Source organism: Myxocyprinus asiaticus, chromosome 39 (assembly GCF_019703515.2).
Source record: "Myxocyprinus asiaticus isolate MX2 ecotype Aquarium Trade chromosome 39, UBuf_Myxa_2, whole genome shotgun sequence".
Taxonomy (NCBI): Eukaryota; Metazoa; Chordata; class Actinopteri; order Cypriniformes; family Catostomidae; genus Myxocyprinus; species Myxocyprinus asiaticus.
This window is the reverse complement of record NC_059382.1, coordinates 15,902,387-15,919,880: the sequence shown is the minus strand read 5'-3', so window position 1 is coordinate 15,919,880 and position 17,494 is coordinate 15,902,387. Positions and strand designations below refer to the sequence as shown.

General features: G+C 37.0%; 1 protein-coding gene across 3 annotated transcripts in view; it reads right to left on the bottom strand.

The window, feature by feature from the left end:
- Positions 1-4,303: 4,303 nt before the first annotated feature.
- Positions 4,304-17,494, bottom strand: part of LOC127430256 (protein moonraker-like) — a 29,349-nt gene continuing 16,158 nt past the window's right edge. For 2 of the 3 annotated variants that reach the window (XM_051679934.1, XM_051679935.1), the window contains exons 17-18: positions 9,528-9,749; positions 4,304-6,048 (exon numbers count right to left, since the gene is read on the bottom strand). In XM_051679934.1, coding sequence (XP_051535894.1) covers positions 5,898-6,048; positions 9,528-9,749 — 373 coding nt within the window. In that variant the 3' untranslated portion in view covers positions 4,304-5,897. The remainder of the gene's footprint in view (positions 6,049-9,527; positions 9,750-17,494) is intronic. The other variant, XM_051679936.1, reaches the window with a different exon arrangement.

The window sequence follows — 17,494 nt, the reverse complement described above, 5'->3', positions numbered from 1 at the left end:
ATAAAAAAAGAGTCAGGGGAGTGGCCTGCCATTTTTAAGCCAATCAGAAATGCACTCTGCCTGTCAATAATTTTAAGGGTTCAGGTTGAATGTTGGGATTTCGGTGGCAGAGTCTGACTGAAGTTAGCAAAATAGCTGCTATCGCTAACAGGGTTGTGTCTCAAGTAGTGTCACGGTACCAAAATTTCAGTAGTCAGTACCGATACCAGTGAAATTTCATGGTTCTCGATACCAATTTCAATACCACAAAAAATATGTTAATATTATAATGTGCTATTGAACACACCAGTTTAGTTATTTTTAATTATTTAATAATTATTTAAAAAAAATATATTATTTTACAGAATTTTACAGAATTTTTTTAAAAGTTTAATTTAAATTCATCATCAAAATGGTGTCTAATCAATAAATTCTTAAAACTTTTAACAAATAAAAATAGAATATTTCAAAAAAATAAATTTGCCAAACTTTTATTCAACAGCTGTCTTGCTTGTGATATTTTAATTAATTATTATTATTATTATTATTATTATTGTTACAGTGAATATTACATTTTACTATACAGTTGTAATTTTTATTACATTTCTTCAATTCCGGGCATGTAGCTTTTATTTTGAATTGTACTTTTATTATGACATGTGTTTTTTGCCAGAAGCTTCACTTTTCTGGATAAACAGTTAGCAACAGGGCTCAGTGTGATCATTGAAGACTTTTAAATCATGTCTGAAATCTCATCTGTTTACACTGTTCTTTGAGTCTGACAAATGAAATGTAGGACACAGTTTTGGAGTATTTGTATTTTAGATTACTGGTCTTTGTGTATGTGGTAATTTTGAAATGTTATGTTTTAAATTTTATTACTGTGAAACACTTTGGTCAACCCTTAAAGCTGAGATTAAAGTGCAAATGCTGTGATTTTAACTATATAAATATATATATTTACATGTGCTGCATGGTTCACAGTAGATTAGTGCTCTGCTTTGTCATCTGATACAACATGAATGATTCTCAATGTCTGTGGAGTTTCTAGTGGATGAGCGGTCAGATTTATTTCAAGTATGCAGCTCTTCCACAGTAAGATAGCAGCCTTTAGCTGTTTAATAAATCACACTAGGACATGTCACGATTATAATTAGATTCATTGTCCATTTCAGTGTAAGGAGTAACAGAGCACATGCTCAAAATGAGCATTTTAAAACTGTTGTGTGTCAGTCATACTGCGTGCTAGTACCGGATACGGTCAGTGATCGATACTACCGGTACTGCAGAAACACTGGTTTCATTACATCTTTTTTATTACCGACTTGGTACCGAAGTACCGGTACTTTTGACAACATTAGTCTCAAAGGTACCTAAAGTCTCACGAGAGCCACATGCAATGTACACACCGTTTTCTTTTTCTTTTTTTTTTGCGTGTGTGTGTGTGTGTGTGTGTGTGTGTTTATTTGGAGTCCCACAGAAACCCTACACCTACCGCTTAACCTAACCTAACCTTAATCCTACCACGAAATCTAACCCTAAACCTAACCTTAGTTACATCGAATGAAACTCTTGCGAGACTTAGTTTGCCAGGGTGTTACTTCTAGACACAGCCTGCTAACAGCATCTTTAAATGTATCTGTTGTTATGACATTCATGCTGCTTATGAGGTTGGAAGTCATACATACAAAGTGATATGCGTTCAAGTAAATTTAGTTGGAGATCATGTTTTTCTTATTTCTTTTTCACTTACTGATAATGACAAAAAGTGTTATCAGAACCAATACAACTAAAAAAGAGAGCCGCAGCAGTCCCTTTCAAAAATGTAGAGTTCACTGCAAACTTGCCGCAGTTTCGCCACTGATCATTTTCACATGCTAATGAGCTTTGCGGTAAACTTGCAGCAAATTGTCCACTGTTGCCATAGGTTTGCCGTAGGTTCACCACTACAGATGAAGAGCTGCAAATTTCTGGCAAACATTTGCAGTGAATCACAATCTCATTTGCATGTGAAAATAATTTGCGGCAAGTTTGCGCCTAGTTGAGATTTTTTGTTTGGCTTACACACCCGCATTAGGTGTGTAATTCTTGTTTTCCATCAGCTTGACTTCTGTGCAGCCTTAAGACCAATTACAATTTAGTTTGCCATCATCACTCTCCTTTACATAGATTTTGAATGACATTCAAAGGGGTTGTTTACAACGAACACATTTTTTTGTCCACTGCACTGTTTTTCAATTGTCTTTCTAAGTAAACATGCTAGACAGCCTTTTTTGACTGCTGCACCACGTCAAAATCTTTTGAGCAAGTCAGTTCACTTGGCGGCCATTTTTGGAACATTCTTGGCAGGCTGGGCAGCTTTTATTCTATGTAAACAAGCAGCATACAAGTGCAGCTCCTATCTACTTGAAAGACCGAAATCTCCAAAACGGTTGGTTAAGAAGATTAGGCTACAATCAAAGAACATATTTCAAATCATACAACAATATCATAAATTGTGTCCCTTTACCTCAGATTACTCTAAAAAATGCAATTTTCCAGGCTTGTCTAGCTACTGCATGTGCTCAATCCCGAGTTGTTTGACAGGCGATGGCTGTTTCAAAAAGGTGATTGGCTCTTATACCTGTAAGGTGGGACTTCCTTTTCTACAATCGTTGACCATTGGGTGGTCCAATTTCTCCCATTTATTTTAATAGAAGTAGCCCATCTCAGCTAAATAATCTCTGACCATACCTCACTGTTCAGCATCTTGTGAAGGAACACCTTGTTTTTGTAAAACCATGTCACGTTAAAGGGATAGTTCACCTAAAAATGAAAATTCTCTCATCATTTACTCACCCTCATGCCATCCCAGGTATGTATGACTTTCTTTCTTCAGCAGAATACAAACGAAAATTTTTAGAAGAATATCTCAGCTCTATAGGTCCATACAATGCAAGTAAATGGTGATCCGACCTTTGTAGACTCCATATGTCAGTCTACAACATATATCCATATGTTAAGCAATATAATAGGTGTGGGTGAGAAACAGAACAATACTTAAGTCCTTTTTTTACTCTAAATCCCTACTTTCACTTTCAGATGTGAAAGTGAAACTAAACAGGCACCACATGTGACTTTCAAATGTAAAAGTGAAAATGGAGAATAAGTGTAAAAAAATTACTTAAATTTCAGTCTGTTTCTCACCCACACCTATAAGTTTGCTTCTGAAGATATGGAATTAACCACTGTAGTCGTATGGATTACTTCTCTGTTTCCTTTGTGATTATTTGGAGCTACAAAAATCTGGGATGGCATGAGGGTGAGTAAATGATGATATAATTAAAACCTTTGTGTGAACTATCCCTTTAAAGTTGAAGTGTGTAAGTTCTGTGCCACCTAACGGAATTGCAAAAATAAACATTAACCAGCTTTACAAATACACCCAGTCTGCTGTAGCTTGGACAAACAGATAGTCCCGCCCCAAACTCTCGTTGAACCAATGTTGTTGGGTCGGGCTTAACAGTCCGTGGGTTTGTACAGTTGAAACCAGAAGTATACTGTAAATATCTTCAACCTGCCAATGGCAGTAGATCTCTGTATTTGTGTGGTAAGATGACAAATTGTGCGCTTGTTAATAAATCATGATGTCGCAATCATTCCTCAAGCTTTTAAATAACTGACTCCATCACAGTACATCCACCAGCAGTTCAGATGATTAATGTAATCACCATAAAGTATGAGCCTTGTGCTAACTGTCACAGTAATTGGAAGAGAAATTCACAAAATCAAGGCCAAGTGCTCTAGTGGTTAACATATTCCCATACGTGCATTTTCCATAAACATTTAACACAAATATGTAATCTGTAATGATTACAGCTCATTGTCTGTGTGATAAGTGTTTAACTATGTCGCCATGTATAAAAATATGCCTCCCACCTATTTTCATCCTTTTTTAGACATTGTAATAACTAATCATTTAGTTACACATTAGGTTTCTCTAAATTAATATTGATAGAGCTGAAGTCTGGAAATACAGTTCTTCAATCCAAGGGAACTGCCTAAGCTGCATTAGTCTACTACGTTAGGGACTTGGCCTATTTGTACCAGTCAGGAAACCCAATGATAAAACACTTCTGACTAAGAGCATTGCATTGAGATTCTGGTAAGAGCAGGAATGGGGAAAACAGCCTGCAGGCCTGACAAAGAAAGATAGATAGCATTGATTATGCCGCCGCATGGTCACAGAAAGAAAATGGCTAATTCAATTAATATGAACTTTTCCTAAAAAGTAATTTCATCCATGACAGTAAGGAGGACATTTTGCCAAGGCCAGGGAGACACATTTGGGTGTCATTTTAAAACATTTATTATAAATTAGGTCATGATTATAAGGTGTAATAAATACAGTACAGGTAATAGCTTTCTTTCAACAGCAATAAAACAAAAAACTTATTTCCAAACTGGAATCATAGCTTTCATAATATCTCATGGACTAAAGCCTGGAATTTGCTGGCAAAAGCCATTATTTCTGCTATTTCTGCATGGCTTTTAGCACATTTCACAAATAAGTAGGTTGTTGAACAGTTGTGAGAAACCTGTTACTCACATCTGGGAATTTAGCCACACAACTGCAGCTAGAGAGGCTGATGGTTAAAGTTTGATGGTTCACCAAAAACTGTAAATTCATAACTTATTCATCCTCATGTTGTTCCAAACCTGTATGACTTTCTTTTTTCTGTGGAACACAAAATACTGTATGTTTAGATACTGAGGCTGATTCTGCCTTTCACTTTCATTGTATCTTTTTATCCAGATAATGAAAGCTAATGCTGAGGGAAGCTGTCAGTTCCTAATATTCTACCAAAACATCTCCTTTTGTGTTCATGGAAGACATGCATACAATTTTGGAACCACTAAATGATGACAGATTTTTCATTTTGGGGTGAACTATCCCTTTAAGGTAATGCTTAATGTATTCTGGCCAACAGAATTATTGAATAAAGGCATTGGTACTCTAAAACAGTCATACAATTTTTATTATAATTGAGCTCTCAAAAGACACAGACCCTAATTTTATATGCGTAAATACATAACTCTATCACTTTCTGATGATTATAGCCTTACTTATGTAAAAATTGTAGGCGAGCACATTTCTACACACAGTCCTGATGGAAAGTATGCACCACATGTTTGTGAAGACTAGCGCACTCAGGGCCTGTGTGTCTTGTCAGAGCACATTCGCAGCATGCCAGCCCAACATTTGGACTCATCTAGAGGACTGTTTCCCTTCAGGCCCCTACACATAAACTAAACGCATACACTCTAAATGCCTCACCTGTCCAATCACACTGGGGATTCTGAGCAACATGTCGAGAGATTAAAAAAACATTAAGTTTAAAAGACCATTAGCTCAGAGAAACAAAGCATATGTTTTGGAGTATTTGAGATCGGTCCGCAGGGCAGCAAACTTTGTATTCTGATGCGGACAGCACTAATGCATCTATTAATGTTCATTCAGGATGGAGTGCACAATCCTCTACTCTAAAGTATTTATGGGAAAGAGTGTGCATTTTTATAATCCTGTACTGTACATTAATAATGTAAAAGTTAATTTAGGAGTGATGTCAGTGCTCCACAGCAAAACCAGATGTCCAGTAATGCATGAGGAAGCTTGTGTGGAATTGTCATTGATGTGGCATTTGTTAGCTGCATGCTAAAACCTCCAACAAAAGGACTCGTTTTACAAAAGAAACACTAGTTAAATCAAAGTATCAAAATTGGACAAAGGTAAGATCTGACAAGCAGTTTTTCCCCAGTGACAGAAAGTCCACTATTTCAAGCCCAAAAACAAATCCCAAAGCAAAGATACAAAAATATCAATCTGTATTTTCCAACATTCAGTTGAAAAAAACTTTTGTAAATCTTTTGGGAGGAGTCTATGATGTGGTATTAACCACTGATATGGTTGGGGACTGGACAGGCTGGAGGAACTCTGAAGTGAAAACAGCCTCTGCATACTCTTCACAAACATCCTGGAACTCTGCCGCCACATCAGCCAGAGCCTCCGCCATCAACTCGTCAGCCAGACTGAAAGAAATAAGGGAAATATAATTACAATCATACAGCACTTACTTACTTAGGCCCCATGAATCAAAGTTGGAGTTTTGTGGCTTTAGTCCATGCCTATTTTCTCAGTCATATATATTCTTGTGTACTCCTAAAAGTTGACAAAATAAACCTTTAGCAGGTATAAAAAATTGTATTCTTTCTCTTCTGGGTTCATTGCTGTAATGTAACTAAATCCTATTGGCTGTTTAAAAAAAAGGAGAGAGTCACTCTATAGAGCGTAACAGTCTGGTTCTGAAAGTAAAAATCCCATACATTTTTTTCATAGGGAAATTAGTTTTTAATGATAACTTATAAACCTTTAAAGGCAGACCTACTGTGAGCTCCGAGGTTGTTAATCAATTGTATTCATTTCTGCTGAAGCCATCAGTCAGCATTATTTCAACTTCATTTCTTGAAAATCTTGCTTAACAGCACAATTCCTGGTGAAGAACTACACTATACATAATCCTGAGGGGAAAAATCCACTAATCTCTGTGAATGACATAATCAAGTCGTCCTCCCACTTTTAAACTTACTGTAAATTTTTGTATATCTGAATATTTTGCAATAAAATTAAGATATATTGTTTCTATACTTCCAATGAACAGCTTTAACACAATAGTTATACACAGTATTTTTCCATGGTTTTAAGTCTAATTATGTCATTTGCAATGCTTCATGGGACTATAGTTCATAATCTTGTGAAAGGCGTTAAGTACAAAGTCCTGTACCTTTGTTCTTTTGTCCGATTTTATACAAACTTTTTTGCTTCAAATTATAGTTTGTAAAGTTGTGATTTGCCTCTGAGCTGGATGGTTTGATTCATGGCTTAGAATGCTTTTATGAAAACTTTAAGAAATCCCTATGGAAAAAATGAATGGGAAAAATACTTGCGGAACCAAGACGACTGAAAAAGTGGGCGGGCACTGTTGCCCTCTATCTGTCCCACCCAAACGTCCTGTTTCAGTACGAAATATGTCAATGCACGAAAGAAAACTGCACTCGACAAGTGATTTCATTAGGTTTTTAAGTCTTGAAAAGCAGGTATGCACTGATGTATCAGCTGCCGATATTTATCGGCCAGTTATTGACCAAATTAAAACCATCGGCATATTGGTTATGAGCATGAAAATGCAGATATGAAAAACTATGGTTTATTTATAAATGATTAGAAACACACTTTGTGAAAACTCTGTGAATTCAAATGCACTATCCAGAAATAATAATAGCCACAAAATGCAGTTGGCTCTCCAGAGAACATGTACAGTAATATTTAATTTTTATTCTTTTTCATTCTCACATTAATGAGAAAAAAACAGTGTTACAGATGTGACAGTTGGGAATGTGGCACTTAGCTATAGCTACATGATGAGGCAAACCATCCAAAACGCTTTGAAACTAGCAGACTTTGGGATAATATCCATTAATGCTACATGACTGATTGAATTAAGATTAAAATCACAATATGGCCTTGCGCGATTACTAAACCTTAAAAGGCTATGTTTTCAAATATAGTCTGAATTAAGCGCTTCAGTCAGTGCTATAGTATGTGAGCAAGCAGCGCCATTTAACAGTCTGGACCGCATTATCCATTATACCAATACATTACAGAATTTAAAAGGGAGTTTATTTTCGTAAATCTGTTTTGTTTTTTTTTCATGATGTGGTTGACATTCCTGTGGAATTGCCCAACATACTGTATGCATAGTGTGAGTTTGTAATGTTCTATCATATACAGTACATACATGCAAAATGTGCGTTCTGTTGTTTTGAACTGCAAAAACAGAAGTGCAATGTTTTACAAAATAAACTTTTTTTTCTTATCAATTATAATTTTATCATATTAAGCAATTTTTGTATACTTTTAAATATGTTTATCTTTAAAATTTTGGCCTGTCATGTGTTAAATAGATCCCATTCATTTTCAATAGAAATTATTTATTGTTAGAACAGTAAAAAAGCTTTTGTACATCTTTGTAAAGTATAATTCTTAAGTAAAACAGCAATCTGATGACTAAAAATGGTGAGTGGCAACATATCAGTATTGGCCTATAGTTTGTTTGGTTTTTTATTTCATACCTGTGCATCCCTATTGAAAAGTCATTAGAATGAGCCGAAATACATTTGGTGTATTTCTGTGGTCTCGCAACAAGTGGTAAAAAATAAATATTACTTCTAATTTGGTCTTTAATTTGGTGCCATTTAATGAAGGGTTTTTTGTGTCTTAAGGACAGGGATGAGATGAGCATACCCAAGATTCTTTGCTCATCTCATATAATTTCATTGTAGCTTTAAAGTTCAAAAAATATTACATTCCCTCTGTGTGAAGAGCACACTCAGAGAGCCCAGTCAGCTCGTGCTCACTCAAGGCCTTTATTGCCTCTAATGCTCTTATTTCCCACAATGTGCCGCAGAGTGGCAGGTGCCCGCACCCGTTCCAGGCAGCAGCACTAATTGCTGTGACATTTCCCATCTTCTCCATTTACTAGAATTTAGCTTCTAGTTAGAATTTAGAGTCTCTGTGGTGCTACACTGACCTCAGCAAAAATAAAAATACAATTATTGTGCAATAACTCATAAGGTTCACAGTTTCTTTATTTGTGTTTCAAAATTGCAGCAAAATATATTTTTATGTTACACTTTTGATCACTTCCATAAATGATTTCTGTGACAATTCTTCTCGCCACCCACACAGCCCATGGCGAGAAGATCAAGTCTGACAAATGAAACCTTAGCTCCAAGATCTGATTTTTTCCTCTTCCCACTGTTAAAAGTGTGCTCTCTTTGGACTCCGAGGTTGATAAATATCCACTGCATTGCACCAACTTAAAAATTCTGTTAAGGATGCTAATGGCAGAGTGGGCGTGCAACAGGAGTGCTAGCCGAACAAGAAAGACGCTCACTTGCACTGATCATTCTCAACCCATCGAAAAAAACAAAACAGAGCTAATATTTACATTTAAAATGACATCTTGTGTGAGGATCATTATAGCCCTGAGGCTGTAAACAATAGCAACTCCCACTTGCTGTGTTACTGTGGGGTTCATGACTAATCTGCTGTTGCTCTGGAAGCAAACAGAAGAGAAGTGGGTTTAGTGTTTAAACATTCAGGGATGTGTAGTAAACAGCACAAATAGAATCATAATGAAAATATGTCAGGAAATTATAGATATCAGTGCTGATTAAGTAAAAGCTAATTAAGCAGCCACATGCTAAGCACAGCCATGCTAATATTCAGTGCAACAGCACACTTGTGAGTATTGCTACAAGTTAATATTAATAATAACTGTTGTATAATTTAGGTTAGATGTCATGTCAGTCTGGTCTCAGAATGAGAGAACAAAGCAGTTCACAGAAAACACAAACTGATGATGCCTCCGTGTCTTTTAGAAAAGTACTGCCATAGTTTAGTGATCACAAATGTCTTTTAAAGAATTAAGAAACCATCAGACTCTGACCTGTCCGCTATAGCCCAGGGATTGAAGCTCCCTACAGCTTCGTGCGAAACCAGCCGCAGAAAGGCATCATGGTCCTCCCTGTATTTATGTATGCTCCTCTGCATGCTGGGCGGCACACTCAGATAAACTCCTCCTGTCCTCTCCACTCCAAATGGGACTGGATGACTGGGGTCATTTAGAGTTAAAGACTCCTCATCCAGTACTGAGGTGTCAGATACAACCCTGTAAATGTAGTCATTATAGTTAAAATCAAATGAAAGTATGTTATCACTTTATATACACTTTTTTCCTTGTCTTTTTCCCTTGTCCCCAAAAGGTTACATAACTTCAATAATACATAATATCAAAATGAATGTGTAAATCTTTAGAGCACTGTGGCACAATGGCACATACCATAATTGTTATAGTATGTATAAAACAATTTCTTTTTAACAATTACACTGTATATAATCTGATTACAGCAGCCTACACTACAGAAAATAGCTGTATAACTTAGATGTTACTGCAATATTCAGAATCTGCTGATTAATAAAAACAATTCTGATGAAATATGGTAGAAACATTTACAACTCCAATTCCGAAAAAGTTGGGACAGCATGGAAAATGCTAATAATAACAAAAAAGCAGTAATTAGTAAATTCTATTCACTCTGTGCTATATCGAAAGCACTTCAACAACATATTATTTGATGCTTTACCTTGTGAATTTAATTGTTTTTTGAAAATATACACTCCATTCGAATCAGATAATTGCAACATGCTCCAAAAAAGTTGAGACTGGGGCATTTTAGGACTAAAAACAGTCTGATGAGTTGAAATAACAAGGTGATGTGAAACAGGATATGTTAAACAGGAAAGGCAATTGTGTTATTTGCCAACTGATCCATCAGCAAATAATCCAGCGCCCTGAGAACAATGTTCCCAAAAGACAAATTTTATTTGGCCATTTAACCCTCTAGAGTGTACAATATAGTCAAAGGTTTCAAGGAATCTGGTCAAATCCGGTCTCTGTGTGTAAAGGGCAAGGCCGGAAACCACTTCTGAATGTGCATGATTTCAGATCCCTCAGACATCACTGTCTTAAAAACGGTCATGCGTCAGTAATGGATATCATGACATGGGCTTGGGAATACTTCTGAAAACTTTGTCAGTCAACACCATTCACCATTCAAATTTAAGGCTTTACTACGCAAAGCAGAAGCGATACATTAACACTGTCCAGAAGAGCCACAGACTTCTCTGGGCTCGGTCTCAACTTAGAATTGAGATCAAATCAAACCATATCATTTGAAATACGTGTATATTATCAAAAAAGCAATTAAATTAAAACATCAAATAATGTGTTGTTTTAGTACTTGTAATATACTGTAGTACAGGGTGAATGGAATTTACAAATCATCACAACAATAAATACTCTGAATTAAGATGCCAATTTGTTAGACTGACGCCTTTTAAGTGGTGCTAAATCTGGACTCAAAAGTACTTGTGTAAACAACTTGGCCCATCCCTCACATGGTTCCAAGTGTCCTCAGAGGCTGATTTAGACCATGCTAGGTAAATACTCAAAGCTGTGAGTTAATCAGCTCCACAAAAGTACCAGCACTATCCACACTCATATTTAACACTAGAACCCCAGTGGAAGCACCTGAGAATGAAGACCTGACTCCATTCCCGATCCGGGGCGCCTCTAATACACAATATTTGATGCAAACTCAGCCTGGACACTTAATGCGCAAGACCACCAACAGCGCACAAGGGACATTTATTCTCTAATGGAGCATTATGTGGGCCGGCGCCACTATTGTGCAATCACTTCCCCTTTACCATTCCCGCAAGGCGCCCTCTTTGTCCCGTTAATAGGAAACAGCTCCAGTTAACAGCTACCTCAAGCGTTTTCAGGCATGCTGTGGCACTCTGGAGTGTGGAATTCACTGTGGCCACATTTTTCAAGTGGCTGCACAATGTGAACAAAAAAAGAAATTAAGCAGGCAAGAACAGGTGGAAAGGAAGTGGTCAAGGTAAGTGGTTAAATCTAGGGAACAACAAAGAGGCAGGCCCTTTTTACTAATTAGAGTGAAGCAAGAAAGGTCATATGAAGTGCTAAAAGAAACTGGTTCTACAAGAAACATTTGGGTGCAGAAGTAGTTGGGATCTGTTATATGTCAAGTTGAGTAGGCACGAATACATATTGAAATGGGCAAAGGCTTTCCAGCCTTTTTCTGTCAAAACAAGCCCAGCTGAAGACAAATTCACATGCATTCCCTTGGCAAGGCACAGTGCAGAGACAAAAAATAATGAGCAAATTTCCCCCCTCCTGCTTTCAACACCAGCTACAGTAGTCACCAGGAAATCAGGAACACACTGTCGCCACCCCATATGTGATTTATATGAGAAGACACAACGCTGTGCTCAGGCTGACTTATGTGCTCACACTCCAGTGTGTTTGGGAGAATGCAGGGGGTGAGGCAGAAACACAGGATGAGCCAGAAAAGCAGGAGACCACAGGATAGAAGAATAGCATGTGACTTGAATACATTGGGAAACTTTTGACCAATGCATTTTCATGAGCTCTACAGTTGTTTGTGATTACTGCATAAGAATATATCAAATAATTTTAAAGAGATTTCTGAAGCAGAATCCTTGGTTATGAATTCTTAACAGATTCAAACAGTTATTCTTATTATTGTACAAATGTCACCAAAAAGACTAAAAAAGTTGTTTTTTAGAGTAGTTTTGCTATACAGGAGCAATCCCAAAGGCCAAAACTGCCAAAAAGTGGTAACTATGCCAAAACAGAAACTGAGAAAAATGGCTTCAAAGTTTTTGATTGTCCAGCAAAATATGGATTATAATATAGTCTCACTGTTGAGCCAAACCAGTCTGTCACGGGAAAGATCATATTCGATCAAGGGGCTGTTTATACTGCACTGTTTTTTAAATTGTTTTCTATGTAAACGTGCATTAGACGGACATCTTTGACAACTATGATGCATCTCAATGTTTTTTTAGCATCTTGCGAATTAACACTGTGTTTTTAAGATGCCATATAGCGTTCAAATAACTTCAACTTAAAAAAAACATGTCTCAAGACACCGGTATTCTGTTCCATTCGTTGCACTGTGTCCAGCTTTTTTTAAAGCAAAAACATGATCAGTGTAAACGGCCTCTAAGAGACCATTTTTGTTGTACCAGTTTTGACAAAATGAGTAGCCTAGCTACTGCGTTTTGTTTTTTGGCAGAATATCTAGCTTGAAAAAAATATATTTGACCAAAGCATAACAAGAACAATACAAAAATCATAATAGAAACTTCCATGACTTTTAGGATTTTATTCATTCTTGGCCTTAAAATCAACAAAATTTAATTCCCTGATATTTCCTGGTTTACCCTGGATATAAATGGAGAAAGGCAGCTGTAATAATGCTGTGCAAACAGAGATGAGGTAAAATCCAGTCTGGCTTTCCACTGCTCAATATTCAGGTGGACAGAGACCAAAAACAATAAAGATAAAGAGCTCCAAGATGGCTTCACTTCATCTGGTAAGAGGCCATCACCAGCCGCAAGGTTACTGCCAAGGGGCTTTATTCAACTAAAAACGTGGGCAGGGTGATTAACCAGACAAGGTTAGAGGGAGAAAGAGACAGATAGCAAGAGAGATAAAATAAAGAGAACAGAGAGTGAAGATCAAACCGAAAGACACAAGGCTCTCTCATTGATCTCTTTGAGCTTTGAATGAGCAGTGGGGATCAGACACTTTCTCAGATGTGATGTCCACTAATTCTACAGAGACTTCCCACACACATAACCTCTCTGTGCGGTCACAGATCAGCCCACTTATCAGCTATCACTCCTCCATAGGGTTACACATTTGTGTTTCTGATTCTCCCACATCAGAAAACTCCTGTGCTGGTTTGTGGGATTTTTTCAAACAGTGTAAGATTCAACAATGCCGTATCTTCATGACTTGATCATGCAAAACACTTGCGGATTAAAAGGAATATTCCAGGCTCAATTCAAATTAAGCTTAATTGACAGCATTTCTGGCACACTAAAATCATGTTATCATGAATATTGTTTATGTCTTATGGCTATAATTTTGAAAATAGTGAAATTTAAATGTTTACACATTGGCCCTATTCACTTCCATTGTAAGTTCCTCACTGGAACCCAGATTTTTGCTTTTTTTTTTTTTTAAGAAGAGGAGGAGTAAGTCAAAATTCATTTTAAAATAATATTATGCCACAAATGCTGTCGATTGAGCTTAACTTGTATTGACCTGGAATATTCTTTAAGGTGAAATGTGGAATATGACATGGAGACATGTTGATTTGATTTCTGTTTTTTGTAGATATTCTGAGATTTTTAAAAGGTGCTAGCTTAAAGGTGCCACTCACAAGTAAACTACAATTTTAAAATCTGAGTGGTGCTTACCCCTCCAAAACTCGGCACCATAATTCTAGGATGTTGTAAGTGGTTGCCAGGGCATTGCTATGCGGTTGATAGTAGGTTATGGGTGGTTGTTAGATCAAATGATTCCACACCCAAGTTTCCATGAATTTCTGATCTCTAAATATCACTAGGGCCCCTCCTCCAATGTAAGTCTATGATATTTCTTTTTCATTTGTTTTATCGTCAACCAGGCAAAAACCTTAAGTCTGACTGCTACGAAAATTAATAGCCTCAACAAGATGCACAATTTGAAGTATTATTCATGTCTGTAGCACAAATGGTGTGGGACAAGTTACACACTGAAGTTTAAAAAAAACCCTAACACAAAGTATGAGCAACGGTAATCTAACAGTGACTAACTAGGCTTAACACCACTAAATAGGCATCAAATAAAGGTATTTGACCAGAATCCATATTGGAAATCAAGTCTTCCTCTCTTTCTGTGTATTATTTGAAATATTGATGTGTTAAAGAGGAATACTAAAATGGACTGGAAGAGTGGCTGGTGATTTCACAGCTCCTATTTTTCGGTCTAATGCTTTTACCACCACATCAAATGACACTGGACACCACAACCCACTGATAGAAAAATCTAAACAAATCACAAAGGGAAAGAGCAAGGAGCAAACACATTTATTGAATTGCATTATAAATCAGGCACAATGATTGATAATGCTCCAGAAGTGCTTTTTAGTTCCTCGCTCTGGCCCCCTAACTTTTGCTTTCTCATGCCAAAATGGGCTCAAGAAAAAAAAAAAAAAAAAAAAGCCTAAAAGCAAAGCTCCAATGACAGCCCACTATTATGCTGTAGTCACTATTAGTCCTCGCTCTATTTGTGCAGCTTTGTATGTTTATGTGTTGTTTACAAACTGAGCTGAACAGTTTGTATTCTACATAAGTAATCAGAGATCAGACAACAAATAATAAGCTTGGTGTGCTAATCAACATCAGGGCCCAATATCCGCTCCTCAAATCACCTCCCCAGAGCATGCTCTACACTGACACAAAGACCCCAGACATTGCCCCCTCTAGTGGCATATTTTTATACATATAACATCCTACCGGCTTCCCATCATAAATCCTCTGTTAGGCCTTGGCCTTTAGTGGCTGTGCTAAAAATAGAGTTCATTATCATAATTATTTGAATAATTCATTTCCCATGAGTTTTATCTTTCTCGGCCACATCCGCTCAATAATCATTCATTATGATGTAAATAAGCCGCAGAAATGGACGTAAAATGCTCACTGAGAGTTTGATTGAGCCATTAGGATGCTCAAAACTAGCAGTTCAATATATAAAATGTAACAAAGACAGAATTAATGATGGAAATAATGAAAGGCAGAGTCTCATTAAGAGAGAGTTGACAAGTGGATAGACTATAACTTTCTGATCAAGAGTGCACTATCCATTCAGGCTTTTAAACATCCAGCAATCACTAAGCTGTCATCATTCTCAGTGAGTGTAGTAAATGCAGCTATGCTTCAAATACTGCCTTTGGTTGGATTAGTCAAGAATAACTTGACAGCCATGTACCAAGTCATAGAAAAAGAATATCACAGTTGGCCAGCTGACAACTTTTCACAAGGAGATGACAATTCTGAAGTGACGTCATGATAATTTTCTTCAAAATAAATCCTCTACTCACTGACCTAATATGGTGTAAGCTGCATGACTTTGATTTAACTACTAATGGGGTGGTATGGTGTAGTGGATAAAGATTAAGTGAATGCAGATATGAGCTGGTAACTGGAAATGGTTGGAGGTTTGAGCCCAGAAAATGGATTCTTACTACTGTGGCCTCGAGACTGGCACTTAAACCAAGGCCAGCCAGTCCACTCGGAGGCCATCTTGGGAATGCTCCCAGGCAGCTTTTTTCTATGGATACAGCTCCTATCTACTTCAATGGGGAAAAACCAAAATCTCCAGAACAGTGGGTCAAGAATAATATTATGATTAAATAACATATTTCAAATTAGCAGTAAAATCTGACAACAGTGGTCTCATAAATTGTGCTTCTTAAGCTCAGATGAAAGAAAAATAAAACATTATTAGCTGGTCCAGCTAATGCATGTGCACATGCTCGGGTTGACTGACAGGCGATAAAAGGTGATTAGCTATTTACCTGTAAGGGGGAACTTCTATTTCTCCATCCGCCATATTGGCAGTTCCAATTTCTCCCATCCATTTTAATACAAGTTCTCCATTTACGGCCAAATAGTCTCTGCTTAACCCCAGCTTGCTCCAGTGGTGTTGTATCCATATTTTTATCCTCACTTCTGTGCATATTTTTATTAGTTAATCAAGTGTTTTAAATTGAATCAAGAGCATGCAAAGACAAATGCAATTGTTTGGAAATGTGCCTCATCATCAACGCATGGTCTCTCCAAATGTATATCTTGTGAATAACAATAAACCTTATTCCTCATTAAACCTCATCTGGTGAAATATACAAAACCCTTCATCTAGTGAATCATAGTATATAGGCTATGCACAGTGTAATTCAGTTAATACTTAATATTATAGCATTTGATGTCAAAAACACAAGAAATGGAAAGTGTTTTTGCCTGATTTATTTTGCTATACTAACTCTGCACAATTATGTGCTTAGCTGCATTTGTTTCATATGCTGTTCATGGCTCTATCAAAACAGACCTGCAACCCATTTTTAGGTCACAATCACCAGCTGAGTAGCACTGTACAATACTTTTCGCTGTTTCTATCACAACAGCTTATATGCAAACATACTAAAGTGGGACTTGTTAGAGAAATCTTCCATTGAGATTTTCTCATGTCTGACTGCCAGTCTAGCTGACATTCCCACCATCCTTGCATTCCTATCAGTCAGTCACATAGAGCATCTTACAGGATTTCTCCAGAGGGGTCACTGCTCATGTTCCAACATAGGCTCAGTAAAAGAGACTGAAGAATAGGTTCCTGGTGCAGTGACATTTGAAAGCCAATGTTTTCTGTCAGCATTAAGTGACTGGCTGGGGAAAATAAATCCAAAGGTTGAGAGCAAAGGCAGTCGAAAGCAACAGTAGCCTTCGCAGCCTCAATTCTCAGCAGCCCATGACAGAACAGTAACTGTAATGGTATTACTGAAAAATAAAGAATAATCCCCAAAATCATTACAGGAAAGTCATTTCCAAGGTGCGCGGTGCCATTGAAAGAATGTCAAAAAGTGCAGCAAAAGTAACAGAAGCCCTTACCCAATGCATTATTATAAATACAAATGACTAAAATGACAACTTAGTTATCAGAGATTATAGCAGTTTTTAGTTAACTGATATGATTACCATACACTGTAATGCGTCAATATATAAGAATAATTTAAATCATTTAAAAAAGAATACATATGCATTATAGACAGACGGACAGACGGATGGATGGATAGATAGGAACAGAACAGTTCTGTCAGAACAGTACTCAGTATTAAAAATGTTTATTAACCTGGGCAGTCAAGTGATAAAAGGAGGGCGAGAGATAGAGAGAGAGAGAGAGAGAGAGAGACTGACTGA